General features: G+C 51.6%; 1 protein-coding gene across 1 annotated transcript; it reads left to right on the top strand.

Annotated features, from left to right (window-relative positions):
• The first annotated feature begins 4,936 nt into the window (after positions 1–4,936).
• On the top strand, positions 4,937–14,041 carry LOC133358382 (protein FEV-like). The gene is made up of 3 exons (XM_061576693.1): positions 4,937–5,065; positions 10,498–10,757; positions 12,907–14,041. The coding sequence occupies exons 1-3, from the start codon at positions 5,047–5,049 to the stop codon at positions 13,486–13,488; spliced, it is 861 nt and encodes a 286-aa protein (XP_061432677.1). The 5' UTR covers positions 4,937–5,046; the 3' UTR covers positions 13,489–14,041.
• Positions 14,042–16,175: the final 2,134 nt, after the last annotated feature.

Genomic DNA, 16,175 nt, shown 5'->3' with positions numbered 1-16,175 from the left:
ATGTCACCTTGTTGAGCCAATTAAAAGCTCCACAAAACCGGGAGCCGTTGGATATTTCCACTAACACGACCGGCGCCCCCAGGGGCTCGTGAAGGGAGTGTTGATATTCGCCTGCAACATTTGCGCGACTGCTCACCGTACGTGAGCCTTTTTTCACGGGCCCGATCCGATACGAGTTTGGCGATTCGGAGGTGTATTACCCATCTCAATATGATGCTTTATTAGCATCGAGTATCCCAAGTCATAGAGTCCCTTGCTAAAGGTGTCCTCATGATCTCTAAGTAGCTGCACTAATATACTTATTTCTGTGATTATACTGTTAACAATTAATAGTTGTTGTTTTTTTATAACAGTATAATACTACAGTATTCTTTGGGTCTCGGTAAAGTCACGTAGATAGGTTCAAAGAAAATAACAAACTACGACGTTTTGATCACAACACAAGCGTTCGTCATCCGGAAGAGGGGATTTGCTTCTAAAGGTAAACTGTTTATAAAAGTTTGACATGAGCGTAGCCCAAATGTCAGTGGTCAATACAACAATGTTCATAGTTTATTTTCGTAATTATGAAACACGTGTACAGTATTCATACTGTGCTTATTTTTGTGATTACTGTTATCTGCAGTAATCACACGTTTTTGCTGGCCAAAATAAATTTGCAAGCTAAATAAAGGCTCTTTCTTGACATTCGTTCATGTTCTGGTCCCTAACTAGACGAAAGCGCAAGGTATTCCTGTATTGGTGTGATGAGGATAGGCGAATCAGGCCGGGTTGTAACTAGGGGCATTCTGTACTGTAATGGCACTAATATCTGTGCTGCCTGTGGAATGGTAAGTCTCACGGATCCAAGCTTGTACCATCGAGACTCAATTGGACTCGTTCCCATGTAACCGATCCCCCGACAGCATCTCCACACAACCTTGGTTTGTGAGTATCTTCAGCGGCAGGCAATTTAGAAAATTGGTCACCAACAGACACGGAACCGCCGAGGCTGTGGAGGCTAACACAGGACTGGCTACCTGCAGCTCCCCGATACAGAGGTCTGTGCACACCTGTCCAATGACACCCATGGTCCCTCCGTTAGTGGCTACGTACTGGTTGTGTACTAGTAGTAACCGCTGGAACCGACAGGGAAATACATCTAAAATATGCACATACATGATGGTGTCGGATGCCCCAGTATCCACGCGCATAAGCACGCTAATTCCTCCTACTGTTCCAAGCAGCACCGACCTAGCCAATTTGCGCCACTGCGTCCCTGAACTCAGCCAGTGTTCCTGAGATGCCCCGCCTGTATCTCCCCAGTGATGGACTACGGGTGAGATTCAGAAGGTGGCGGCGGAGGTAAGTGATGGTTCGAGTGTGAGATGGATATGTGAAATGCCAGGGTGCCCGAGGGGTCACGCCTTGCCTGTGGGGGACCAGCCAGTCCCGATGTTGGTGGCCATCCGAACATCCCAGCTGATGGCAGCGGTTCACTCTGGCGTCCCCGCGCTGTGTGGCCAGCGCGATCACAGCGAAGGCCGTCAATGGAGGCGCGGTCGGTGGCCGTTGCCGTTGCTTCCCAGGCTCTCCATCCCCATATTCTCTGCCTGATGTCCTGGTCGTTCCCAGAGAGGTCTCGGATAGTGACGACCATCTCGCTTATGGACGCTTATAGCTCTGCCATTGGTGCTGCCATGCATCTCTGCTGTGGCCCCACTCCCAGGTTCCATCACTGAGGGCTGGTCGTCTGCCGCTTCCTCCCAGTCTCCGACGTGCACGATGACCCGTGGCGGCTTTCTGACCTCTTGTGCCTGGAGACATTTTGCCAGCCACAAGGAGATACGACACTCCTCCACCAAATTGATCGCACCAGTGACAGTCGGCACTCTGTCACCAGAGCATCCAGTGCCAGGCGATCTAGCCGCGGGAAGGCCGCCCGGCCGAGTGTGATCAGCGCCGTCGGATAGGCGAATGGTGACTTCTTCTCCCCCCATCGCCGGCTCTGAAACTTGTGGTTTTGTGCTGGAGGGGGGTTCATAGATCTCAGCCATCTCCCAGTATGTAGATGCCAGTGTGCTCTTCCTCTCCTCGGGGATGGCATCATAGACATGTAACACATCGTCGTTGAATACGGTGGGTAGTGCTTTGAGGGCTTCCTCCTTTAACCAACTAAACATCTTCTATAATGCCTCAAATCTTCGTACAATCTAGCTCCCATCCCCGCCAGCTGCTAGAAACTCGCAGACTGGGCCCAGTCGCTTCGTTATTCGGCTGGTTCTCCCGTGATCTCCTGGTTCTTTTGAGCCTGGAGACCCACTTCGGCCAGCACGGCCTCACTCGTGGATGGCCTGCTCTGCTCTCTGCCTCCCCTCGCTGTTGCTCGGTGGGCCACTGGGCGTCTGCCTCCGCCGGTCGAGAGCCCCCCGGTCCCGCGCCATGCTGGGTCCCTCTTGCTGCTGGGGTGGGTTGCAGGGCCGTTGATCCCTCTGCTCCCTGTTGGAACAACGTTGTAACTTGTTGCAGTAGCATGGAGATTGCGTTGGTCAGTTGGGCCACGTGGCCCTCCAATAATCCCCATCTCTCGGCCGCCTGTGGATCTGCAGGGTTGAGGATGTTTCCCACCAGCTCTGCACCCACATGGCCGGCCCATCCTCCGTTTGTGCAGTCCCAGAGGATGTGGATTCCTCGTTGACCTCGTCCAGGGTCCCGGTGGGTACTTTCTTGCGAACCAGGTGAGACATCGTTTAGTCAATCACACCGCTGCCAGCACTGAAATAAGTCTCTGGCCCTTTTTTTGTTCACAAGGAAAGGTCTTTATTTCATGGCACAGGTCCACATCTTCATCCCTCCTGTCCTGCAATGCGCCAAACTCTGCCTCCTACTCCCTCTTTTAACATCTTCCTGGTTGCACTCCGTCTCTGCCAATAATGATCTCTTGCCCTCACCTGGCCTATCCGTCCCTCCTGACGCTCACCCAACCATCTAGCTCTTTTCCCTTTTGAATGTTCCGGCCAATCTTCTTACTTCCCGTGCCCGAACCAATCAGAGCGTGGAGTGTTTGCTTTTTCCTTCTTGATTACTCTGTCTCAGGGATCACGTGGGACGGTCACTAAATATGTGTAGTAACTAACTCGGAGACGCTAAGATTTGGAGGTACTTATTTTATTTAACCGAGCACCCTTTGCACAATACACACCCTACGCTGGTACACACTCTTCTGGTCACTCGTTTATACACAACTCTACGTGGGTTGCTAGCCTATACACAAGACTAGCCGTCTATCACTGATGGTGCTGAACTGAGACAGCCAACTACCATCTAGCAGCGCAATATCGAGTGAAGACGACAGAGATGATGGCGACGAGACAACAGCGACGATGGTGACGATCTTCAACAGCATGACGGGGATCCCACTCCAAACGACAGCCCCGAGCTCTCGCTCAGGGCCCCTTTTTATGCTCCCAGCATGGCCTCGCTCCGCCCTGGCCACGCCCTCTCTCTATAGCCTACTAGCGGGGAACTCACAAAATGCGCCAACGCAACAAAGTCAACAACGGAGTAACAACAAACCAAAAACACTTCCGGTGAAAACTCGCAACAATAACCCTGGCCCGCAAGGAAGTAACCCATGCCTGACGACCACCGGCATGCCACAGCCCGTGAGCATCGGGAAAGACCTCAGGTCAATCGGCAGCCGCAGCCCAGCTCGCGGCGACAGCCACCCGAAGGACAACATCCCAAATCTGGCTCTCCTCTGCTGAAACGGTGCTCCTGCCAAGTCCATCATCATGCTATGGATGGTGAGATGCATCACGGACTCCCCCCTGCTCCCGCAGCACCAACCTTCGGCACGCTCCTTAAACGGCGGCCATCTGAGCGCATACCCAAGGCAGAGTTCCCTCATCGGACCATCAGACCAAGGCGCCGGCCACCTCAAAGCGGTGCAAAAATGCCGTCCCATCGTCTCCCGCCGCCACAAACTCGCGGACGAGAAGCAGGCGCTCCTGCAGAAGCCGCCGGTGGCGACTTGAGCTTGGCGGGAAAAATTTCCCGCTCGGGTGACAAAATTGGCGGCTGCCCACGCGGGCGGGAACTTTGCAGTTTCCTGCACTGATGCGGCGGCGAAAATCGAGCCGTACGCCTGCTGTCCTCGCACTGCAGCATTTCCGGCAGACTCCGCGGACCTGAGCTGGATGACCAGCTCCGCTGCGACAGAGAGCAGACCCGTGCGACGCCCTGTGAGGTCGCGCCACCCCTCTCTGACCGGCGGCTACAAGGGGCCGACGTCCCTCTCCCGTTGCTCCGCTGCATCTCCACCCCGGGACGGTAGGGGATACGGGGATTGGCTGAGGGAAATGGAGTGAGCGAAGCTTCCAGAAAGGGGCTCGGTGGAAATAAAAGGGGATAGCACAAGGGGAGGGAACGCTTGGAGAGATGAAGTTTGTGCCCCAAGAATCGTAGTCCGGGCTTAGGAATAGTATTGTGTCCGAATAAAGGCTCTTAGTAACTGAAGAAAACACGTGTGTCCGCTTCACTACACATGTATACACTCACCCCCTCGTGTTCCATTCCACCTTCATAGGCGCTCGCCAACAGAACTTGACCCAAAAGTCTGTTAAGGCTATACGATGGATCCTTGATGTGTATAGGTACAGTATACACGTGTATAGGTGTGTATACATATGGGGAGCGGTAGTGTAACGGTTAGTGCACTGCACTACAAACCTGGCATTCCGAGTTCGATTCGCACTCACGGCCAACACCAGTAACGATTATCTGAACCTATCTTCAGCCTCCCCTAGGTTAACTCAGCCTCAAACGAGTATCTAGTGTGGTGTGTAAACATCACCACTGTGGAGGCAAAGGCGGCCGGGCTTGGTGATGGCCACCCACCTCCTCGTGTGCTGTGTCAGCCGGAAAAGGTGCTCGCTGATAGCACTTGCCCCAACAGTCTGTCAAGGCTATACGAGGGATATTTGTCTTTTGTGTGATTGTGTCTCAGAGCCCAAGTATGAGGGGTCGCACCAGGTCCAGAACGGCTTTGGGTGTGGGGTGGGGGCCATGCACCCCCACCACAAAGGTGAGCAACACAATCCAACACAACACATCAAGACATCATAAACCAACACACCACGTCAAGACATAACCAACACAACACATCAAGACATCACAAACTAACACAGCACATCAACACAAACCAACACATCAACACAACAAAAAACAGCCGCTATTCGCTGAGTGGCGGTGACGTCACAACGTAGCTTGTGGCAGGCTAGGTGCACTTTGAGACCACGTGAACTTTCGAAGGTTCACTGCTGGCAGTTCACGGGCCAGACCCAGGTACAGTACCATGGATTGTGCTCCCTGTTGTGCCAATGTGCTGCATTTTTTCCATCCAATGCTCTGCTCGTTGTTGTGAACATCGCTCCTCTGTTGTTGTTGGAGGGCGACTGCCTCCAACTGTCCAGTAACGTCCTTAACGAACCTCTTTCAATCTTCGGCAAGTCCACTCAGCTCCACATCCTCCTGTACCACATCAGTCCATCTCTTATCCAGCCCGTGCCACGCCCGTTTAGCCCCCTCTATCGAAATAGAAGCTGATTGAGCATGTGGTGGCTGGGCATGCGGGCTACATGATCCAGCCAACACATCCTTGCCCGCCCGAGGAGTTCACCAATAGGAACGCGTCCAGATCTTTAAAATATTTGTGAGCTCATAAATGCAGCCTGGTTAAACCCAGGATGCATCGTAGGCAGGCCAGCCTAAATCTTTCAAACTGGCGCAGGTGTTCCATTTAAAGTGGTCCATGTTTCGCAAGCAAAGAGAAGGGAGGGCATGACTGGCTGAGAAGACCCTGGAGCTTCGTATGGAGCGATAGGCGATGTTCCACATAGCAGTGGTATACAGCCGTAGAAAAATATAATGCCGTTCAGCTGATTCGGGTAGATCCAGCTGTGGCTGAGCCTTCAATGTACTCATTGAAGGCTCAGTCGACCGAGAGAAGGCCCAGGACCAGTTCAGATTATTGTCACTGGTGGTGGCCATGAGCGGGAATCTAACTCGGTCACTGAGTTCATATAGCAGTGTGCTAACTACAACACTATCACTCCCAGTATACACACACCCCTGTACACAAAAATAAGACAAAGGTCCCCTGTATAACCCGGACAGACTGTTGGAGCAAATGCTGTAAGCGAGCACCTATGAAGGCCAGAGCAGCACACGAGGGGGTCGGTGGCCGGCACCACGCCCGACCGCCTTTGTATCCCCAGTTGCGATATTTACACACTGCACTAGGTACTCATTTGAGGCTGAGTCGACCTAGAGGAGGCCGTGGACTGATTCAGATAATCGTCACTGGTGTTGGTTGTAGGCCTCGGCAAGGTAAAGTCATTTTTTTTTTTACCGGGTAAAAGGGTAAGTAAGGTGTCGACCATGCCTGGAGGTACGGTAAAGGGTAGGGTAAAGGTAGCGCGAAGTATTACCCGGTAAATACCCTGTTTACCGCTCGCTAAAAGCTCCGTGGCGCAATCCGTGGCCTCCATTTTTAATTGGAATCATTGTCGTAGGACCAGATGGAGACGGACCACGTTCTTGAGGTGGAGGATGATGTTGAGGATGGCAGCAACGGCATTTTCGGGGTCGCTGCAAACAGCAGTCTAAAGAGGCAGCGGCATGCGTTCCCGTGGGAGCACACGCACGATTGGATGGAGGGTGATCCCCATGTGCAGCAAGGAAAGCGGCAGTGCGTGCACTGCTGCAAGTGGTTTTCCTCCCACACAGACGCGTCAGGGTGGAAAGTCCACCTCAATAAGCACAACATGCTCGCCCCAGGCAGTGATGCAGCAAACGCTGAGCCAGCCAGCAATCCCGGATCGCCTCCTGGTAAAGTTTGAGAACGGTGGTTGATTTTGTTATTCAAGGTGCAATCTCTTTGCGAGCCACTGGCAGCGACAAGTTCAATACCTTGGTCCACACATTGACGCAGGGTTACGAGGGCCCGTCGACCCGCACCATGATTCGCAGGATTGTCGAGCATCACGCCATCATGCTGCCCATCGTCGGGGAGTTCTTTTCTAACCTGGAGGTCGCCATTTCGCTCATCATCTCGCTCACCATCGACGGGTGGTCGAACCGCAACCTGAAGGGATTTCGGATGGTCACGGTGCACTGGATCGACAGCAAATCTGGTGTGTCGAAATCCATCCTGCTGACGATCCTCAATGTGCAGTCCGGAAGGGGTGTCGGCAAGCGCATTGGCACCACTCTGTTTGAGCACCTCCAAAGCCTCGACGAAGCTGCTTGCTGTCACCAGCGACAATGGCTCCGATGCGTTCAGTGCTGTCAAGACATTGTTCGCCCTGGTCAATGCGGACGCCAGATATGAGAAGTTGTGGGCTTGCCACCATATTCGCTGCGCCGATCATTCGGTCCAGATCGGCGTCGTCCAAGTTCTCAAACTGATCAAGTCGACCAACGCTGAACTGCGCAAGGCACTCGTCAATATCAGGCGCAAGCAAGGTCGCCCGGCAGTCAGTACTGCCGCGAGGCCGAGATCGCCAAGCTCGCCAGCAAGGAGCCGACGCACCAGGACTCGCCGACCAGGTGGAATTCAACGTTTGACATGAGCGACGACGCCATCAAAAAGTGTGTCCCATTGGACATTATCATGGCGCGTTTCCAGGATGTGATCGGCGTCGGTGCTTTTTCTGAACTGCAGTGGGCAAACATCGAGGGCGTGACAGCATTCGTGCGAAGGCCGCGCCAGGTCATAACCTCGTTGGCGGCGGACCACAAGTCGACATTGGATCTTGTGCCGGTGACGATGGAGCACCTCGTCCGTCATTGCGATCACGGTGAAGCCGCTCTTAGAGCGACCGATGAGTCCTTGACCGCGACGGGGATGAAGGCCGAGCTGGTGTGGTACCGCGACTTCCTGGTTCAGGAACCCGCCATTGTGGCATCCTACTTGAATCCACAGCTGCCTAAAAAGACAGACCAAGATGAGCTGGCTACGCTGAAGGCTACAATCCACTCTGCCCTGCAGCATCGCTACTCGGACGTGCTCGCGATCCCGCCGACGGCAGTCGCTGCCCATATGGAAGAGGGGTTACTGTTCAGTACCCTATTAAGCAACGTCAGTAGCTCCATCGATAACGGCGATGAAGTCGATTGTTTTCTGAGCATGGGCGTCACGATTGCCAGCACCTTCATTGACGTAATACAGTGGTGGTCTTTCCGCAAAGAGCTGCTTCCTGCCCACTACTAAGATGGCTTCTGTCTACTTGGGAGTGCTTGCGACGTCAACTCCCTGCAAACGCGTGAATAGCGGAGCCGGCCGGGAGTTCACATGCGTTCACCAGTCGCTGTTGTCGACGCTCTTCATTCAATCCGTGTGCTTGTGCTTGTGGATCGCGGCAGGCTGCCTGAAAGTTCTGTCTAACTGGGCCAGAGCGGCACAGGATCTTATTGCCTGTTGTTCGTCCGAGGATGGCAGCAATGACGAACTTGATCAGGTTGTTGATGAGATAGTCATAAACGAAGACGACTGGGATGAGGAGGTTATGGAGGATGGTGTCGTCGACAGCCTCAACACCCGATTCGAGAGTATTCTATATAAAGCGCTCTACCTAGCATTTACCTGTTATAAAACTTTTTCATGTGTAGTAGTACCCCAGTAATTACCCTGTAATCGGGTAATTTGTATGGGGTAGGGGTAAAAGGTAGGGTAAAGGTAGGCTCGTTGCTTTTTACCTTTTACCTTACCTTGCTAAAGGGTAAAAGATAAGGGTACAGTGATTGTGTTGTGGTAAAGTGAAAGGTAGGGTAAAGGTAGGCTCGTTGTTTTTACCTTTTACCTTACCTTGCCGCGGTCTAGTTGGTTGTGAGTGGGAATCAAACTCGGGTCCCTGGGTCCGTAATGCAGTGCGCGAACCGCTACACTACCACTCCCCATATAACACAACAACAACTGCCATTCGGCACTAAGTGGCGGTGACGTCACCACGGTACTGTATGGTGCCGGGGCTTGCGAAGCCACGGATGGTAATGTGTTATTATTATGGGCAGCCCGGGTCATGGGATGTAGTACCAGCCCTAGTAGGGCTTGGGTGAGCGCTAGTTAGCGCGGAGGCACCGTGAGCAGTGTGCGGTACGGGCGCCCGGTGAGGGAGCGAGAGGGAGCGTCAGCCAGCCAGGGTTACCTTGGGGCATGATACGCTGGTTGACCTGCTGTCATGTGACCGGATGATATTGGAGGGGGGCAACCGGTGGACGGGGCCGTGGGGCGGTCACATGGTCCAAAAGAGCTCTCGGGAACCTTCGAGAAGGAGCCCAAGAGTCCTGGAAGGTGGAAGGGGCGAAGGGCGGAGCCAGCCCGAGCCCGGGGGGCATATAACGAGGGCCCCGTGAGGAGCTCGAGGTTCTTCATGTGCTGGTGTTACGAAGATCTACGTCGGGGAGAATAAGTCTCAAGCCACGCGGTCCGGGACCCTGTTTGTGGTCCGGACCGGGATAGCAAACCGCGTCTAGTTCTGCTGTAGCGTGGTTAGATGGGCATTCGAGACCCGAGTGTAGATCGTGTTGTGTTGCGTGTTAATGTGAAATAAAGTGTTGCTCCCAAGATAACGTCTGTCACTCAGTTGGACTCACTACACTTGTGCCAGCCTATGTGCACATTAAGACCACGTGAAGTGTCGAACGCCCGCCAGCAGGAGGTCACGGAGCAGACTCAGGTGCCATGCGTCGACTGACCTGAGATGATTGGCCGATGCACCACCTGTGCCCCCTACTGTGGCAGCTTGCTGTGTTTTAGCCACGCGGCGCTCTGCTCATTGTTGTGAGCGTCGCTCCTCTGCTCTCCGTTGTTGCTGGAGGGTGACTGCCTCCAACCGATCTTAACACCACTGATACCCGTCATTGGAAAGTCCACTCAGTTCCACGTATTCTTGTACCACATCGCTCCATCTCTTCTCTAGCCCGTGCTGCACCCGTTAAGCCCCCTTTATCCGTACTCTGGTTTACGAAAGCTTAAAATCAAGATTCCCCTCTATCCGGTCGAACAAACGCTGTTTAGGCTTACGGTGGCTGGGCATGCGGGCTACATGACCCAGCCAACGCAGCCTGTCCTGCCGGGGGAGCTCAGCGATGGGACTTTGTCCAGCTCTTTCAAGGATTTGTGAGCTCCTCACACAATCCAGCCTGCTTAAACCCAGGATGGCTCGTAGGCAGGCCAGCCTAAATGTTTCTAACCAGCTAAGATGTTCTATTTAGGGAGGTCCACGTTTCCGCAAGCGTAGAGAAGGAAGGGCATGACCGTGGCCAAGAAAACCCGAAGCTTCGTGTGGAGCGATAGACCAGGCAGCTTCCACACAGCGTTATGCAGCAGATGGAAAAAATACCGCTCGATTGATTTGGCGTGAGACCTCTGCTGTCAAACCTGTACACCTGTATTATACCTATTCACAAACATGTACACACCTGTATTATACCTATACACACACCTGTACACAGGTAGCGGACAGATCCAGCTGTGGCAGTTTCTGCTGGAGCTGCTGTCGGACGCGGTGAACGCGCACTGCATCACGTGGGAGGGCGCGCGCGGCGAGTTCAAGCTCACAGACCCCGACGAGGTGGCGCGCCGCTGGGGAGCGCGCAAAGCCAAGCCCAACATGAACTACGACAAGCTGAGCCGCGCGCTGCGCTACTACTACGACAAGAACATCATGAGTAAGGTGCACGGCAAGCGCTACGCCTACCGCTTCGACTTCCAGGTGAATGAGAATCAGAAATATTTATTCATACTGGAGCTATGATGCTCTTTTTCCCAGATGTCCAGTTGGGGCGAGTCAGCACCTTTCCCCCATAACATAATACCATCATGGGGGGAATGTAGAACCGGCTCGGGCTGTGGAGCCTCAGAATTTGAGGAGATAGTCACCCCTGTGCGTGACTGGCTGACGTGCAATCTGCCGAGAGAGAACTGCTGAGCCACAAATAATAGCTCAACAATGTGACTTATGTAGAATTTTATAGCAACCAAATACTCTAAACTCATGTTTCTAAATGTGGAGGGGAAAACGGGAGGAACCATGTGACCATGGGGAGAACATGCAAACTTCGAATATACAGGTGTCAGGATCGGGATCAAACCCATGACCTGTATACTAGGTAGTTAATATATCGCCACTGTGACATTACAACTGCCTGGATCACAGGAAGGGGTTCTTGGTGGTCCCCACTTATATACGATTGTAGTGTTGAACATGGAGGTACACACTTGACTTGGAGGCAATACGTTTATTACACAGCCCAACGGGGCTAACTACATGAACTTACACTCTAGACGCTAACAGGGTAAGTACATAACCGGGTCAGTCAGTAACGGCCTGACTGACACACGATGCGAGACCGAAGATCGGAGAGACGTAGCGCCGATGGTTGATTCCAGAGAACAGCCACGAACGCTCTCGAGACAGCCCCTTTATGCTCCTGAGCGTGGCCTCGCTTCGCCTTCGGTCACGCCCCCTTCGAGACCTTACCAGAAGTATCTGGAGCCAGTATCACGTGTCCCTCAAGCCCCCTTTTGGGCCCCCTTTCTACCCTGTGCCGGTCACGTGTCCTCTCGGATTCACCCAGATGGTCACGTGCCCTCTCTCTGCCCGTCGGGCTCGCTTCCCTGCCGTACCTACGCCGGTGCCAGAGAGAGGCACAAGACGCACAGTCCCCAGCTTGTGACCAGAGATGGCGCACACGCCATAGAGACTCTATTAATGTCTCTACACGGTGATGGAATGTGCTAACCTCTAACAACTACCATGGCAAGTTTATCCTCAGTGTGCCAGGAAACATCGTGGCAAGAGATTGTTCAATCCCCTTAGACGCACACAAGATAAAGATCTCCATAGCATTTAAATACTGTTGGGGCAAGTGCTGTTAGCGAGCAACTATGAAGGTCAACACAGCACACGAGGGGGGGGGGGGGTCAGCACCAGTGGCGGCTCCTGCAAAATCTCTCAGGGGGGGGAAATGTCTGGATGATTGATAAGGATAAGGTCCACCCATGCAATGGATAAATTAACAGCTTATGCATGTAAAGGCAACTTCACTTTTTTAATATTAATGAAAAATAAAGTGACTCTTACAATACATCTTGTTTGTTTCTATACTCACTATTAATACAATCCACTCAAGTTTATTTTATTAAAGATTCCACTAGGTGGCGACAAATTATATTGTTGGATGAAACGTGCTTACGTATGATGACGTAAGCACGTTAGGGCGAGCCCTCCCGGAAGTCATAGAGAATGCATTGGAGCGCCCGCCGTTCGAAAAAAAACATCTTTGAATGTAAGTCTATGGGGCCACTCGGGGCGATTCTCAGCCGGAGTGAAATCGCCCAAAAAGAGGCGGTACTCCACAGAACGTGACATGACGCTGATTGGACTATATCCAGAGGCACAGTGACGGCTAGCGTGACTCTGTGGTTGAATGACATTGGTGGTGCGTCGCCCAATCGCCCTAATGAAGAAACCGCCCCTGGTCAGCACCACGCCCGGCCGCGTTTGTACCCCCAGTGATGATGTTTACACCGCACTAGGTACTCATTTGAGGCTGAGTCACTTTCACACACACGCATGTACACGCGGGCGCACACACACGCACACTTCAAGCGTGAGACTGACTCGTTCAATCTCGCGGAAGATTGCTCCTCCAAACGAAATATTTCAGCGGTTCAGGTTACAAGTGCAAGGTCGCGTTTTAAGTCAATGTTAAAACATATTTCATGGAAGCTGGTTCGTAGGTGCGGGTGTTCATGATTCAGGTGTTCGTAAGTCAAGGACTGTTGTACTAATTTGAGACTGAGTCGACCTAGGTGCAACGCACACACTCTCACTCGCTCCGCTCTGTGTGTCTGTGCAGGGGTTGGCCCAGGCGTGCCAGGCTCCGGTTTCGGACCCCACTGCCTATAAACTCCAGTCCGCGCTCACCCCGCGCCACTTCAATTCCAGCTTCCACAAGCTCAACTTGGTCACTGGGGCTGCCGCCCCGGTCTCTCCACCCACCCAGTTCCCCTACCCGTGGGCTCACCACCATCGCCACCACCATCAGCAGCACCAGCAACAGCAGCACCAGCAGCAGCAGCAGGCAATAGTCTCTTCAAGGACCGGCTCATCAGCTCTTGGTGTCCCAGGGCTGCCACATTGGGTCATCAACCTCATTCGCCTCTTCCTCATCGCCGTCCTCCTCTGCTGCCTCCGTCGCTGCTGCTGCCGCTGCTGCCTCCTCGCACCTGGCGCTGCAACCATCGCACCTGTTCGGGGGTCTGGCGTGCGCGTCTCACCTGGGCACGTCTCACCTGGGCCATCATCACCAGCACCACTTCGCAGGGCTCTTCCCAGATGCGCCCTGAGCCCAGCCCACCAGCACTGGGGAAGACAAAGGCCGCCGGGCATGGTGCCGGCCACCTACTCCTTCGTGTTGGCCTTAATAAGTGCTCGCTGACAGCACTTGCCCCAGCAGTCTCTTAAGGTTATATAGGGGATCTCTGTGTTTTGGGAGGAGCGGTAGTGTAGTGGTCATAGCACTATGAACTATGCGACCCGCGTTTGATTCCCGCTCACGGCCAACATCAGTGGCGAATATCGAAACCATTACTGGACCTCCCTTATAGGTCAACTCGGCCTCAAATGAGAACCTGGTGCTGTGTAAACATCAGCACTGGGGAGACAAAGGCGGCCGGGAGCGGTTATGGCCACGCCACCACCTTGTGTGCTGTTACAGCCTTCACAGGTGCTTGCTAACAGCCCTTGCCCCAACAGTCTTAAAGGCTATATGGGGGATCTGTGTCTTTGGGGATGTACTCTAGTTTCTAGTGTGCATGTCTATGTTGTTATGCCTGTGTAAGTGTTATGTTTGAGTGAAAGAGCCGTTGTTAATATATCAGCAGTGTCTTGTCTCATGATGGCCTATTATACAGAGATAGTGACTCAGAAGGGTAAAGATGGGAGCCAGTTTTGACATCTGTACGACGGAACTTGGAAAAGCCATTTGCTGCAAACTGTCAACAGATCTCAAATTCTACGAAATGAAAAAAATGTTGATAACACGTTGGCAGTGGTGTATACGGACGAATAGCTATGGAAGGAAAAGCGGATAACCCGGAGGAAACCCATGCAGAACAGGTGGAGAGAGACACGAAACAAATACACACACACAGAGGCACACGAGTTGGGAATCGATCCCATGCATTTATTTCTGTGATGCATGAGTGTTACCTGCTGGATATTGAGAAAATAAACTTCAACGTATTCATCAAACACTCCCTCTAGAAAGAAAAGAAAAGTGTACAACCCGTGACGTTTCGGGCAAATCCCCTTCTGCACGGGATATAGAGAGAGACCCAGGGGCGGTTTCTTCATTAGGGTGATTGGGCGACGCACCACCAATGTCATTCAACCACAGAGTCACGCTAGCCGTCACTGTGCCTCTGGATATAGTCCAATCAGCGTCATGTCACGTTCTGTGGAGTACCGCCTCTTTTTGGGCGATTTCACTCCGGCTGAGAATCGCCCCGAGTGGCTCCATAGACTTACATTCAAAGATGTTTTTTTCGAACGGCGGGCGCTCCAATGCATTCTCTATGACTTCCGGGAGGGCTCGCCCTAACGTGCTTACGTCATCATACGTAAGCACGTTTCATCCAACAATATAATTTGTCGCCACCTAGTGGAATCTTTAATAAAAGAAACTTGAGTGGATTCTGAGTATAGAAACAAACAAGGAGATGTATTGTAAGAGTCACTTTATTTTTCATTAATATTAAAGAAGTGAAGTTGCCTTTACATGCTTAAGCTGTTAATGTATCCATTGCATGGGTGGACCTTATCCTTATCAATCATCCAGACATTTGCCCCTCCTGAGAGATTTTGCAGGAGCCGCCACTGGAGAGACCACTGTGGCTCGTGTGCTGACCATGGTTCTGTGAGGGCTGAGACGCTCGAGAGATGAACTCCACATCAGATGTGGAGTTGAGCTCAAACCGATGCCCTGTCAAGTGAACTCAACTAAAAGCTAGTTCTATTTTACCAGGTCAGGCCCACTGAGCTATGCAGCTCTTTTTCAGAGCCGACCTGTCCACCAACGATTGCTCAACGAAGTAGGTTATGTGGAAATTTATAGCAGTCAACCAACATATTAGTGTTTTTTTGGGTTCGATCGCGTAAATATAAAACATATGTCGTTAAAACCTGTCACCACCCGACACAGCCAACTAGTAAGGGTTAAATTTCGATTGAAAGCTTTCGTGACTGCAGGGATTCATCTTCTTGGCTCTTTCGGTAAAGTCACGTAGAAGGGAAGTGATAAAATAATAAAAATAAAACATAATAAAATAATTCTCACGACGTTTCGGCTACAACGCCTACGTGACTTTACCGAAAAAACCTAAGAATATGAATCCTTGCAGTCACGAAAGCTTCAAATCTAGAATTATCGCTACAGAGTTTGGTGGTACATGTTTTTTTTCGTAATAGGTTTTTACCCTTTCAACTGGTACAAAAACTGACACCTTTATACATGGCATCATGTTTGCAATAACCAAAACACAAGCAGTCAAAATGCAAACAAAAAGAAACAACTCTGATAATGATATGCACTGTCCTTGAAGTTGATTGGTCCACACCCGAGACAGCTTTTCTTAGAGTCTAGTCTCCATTGGTGTTGGACCAGATGACGCCTTTATCAGAGTTGTTTCTTTTTTTTTGCATTTTGACTGCTTGTGCTGTGGTTATTGCAAACATGCCTTGTATAAAGGTGTCAGTTTTTGTACCAGTTGAAAGGGTAAAAATCTATTACTATATTTTGCCATTGGTTAAGGAGATGTCTCATAATGTTTTTGTCGTTTATTGTGAACTTTCGGTCAAAGTTCCTATGATCACTGTTCAAGTTTATTTATTAGGTATAGTCCTGTGAGCCATTCGGCTCTTGAATCGGGTGCAACCGCAACAAACAAAAAACAAAAACACGAACAAAAAACATCTTAAAGTAAATATGTGACTAAGTGCAAACAGAAAATCCAAGAAAAGACAGCAAAATATTGCAGAAAAAAACACCGTACACCAACGCTGTGTGCAAAAATCCCAGTGGGATGCAAGTCAAACAACAACAACCATACTCTTTGGTTCTTCCAG

This window comes from Lethenteron reissneri, chromosome 61 (assembly GCF_015708825.2).
Source record: "Lethenteron reissneri isolate LAM-NWPU_2019-01 chromosome 61, ASM1570882v1, whole genome shotgun sequence".
Classification (NCBI taxonomy): domain Eukaryota; kingdom Metazoa; phylum Chordata; class Hyperoartia; order Petromyzontiformes; family Petromyzontidae; genus Lethenteron; species Lethenteron reissneri.
This window is presented reverse-complemented; position numbering and strand designations above follow the sequence as displayed.

Bases quoted from the DNA above. Each gene is read 5' to 3' on its own strand.
- LOC133358382 (XM_061576693.1), top strand. The intron at 10,758-12,906 runs GTGAATGAGAAT...GTGTCTGTGCAG, and splicing joins CCTACCGCTTCGACTTCCAG to GGGTTGGCCCAGGCGTGCCA.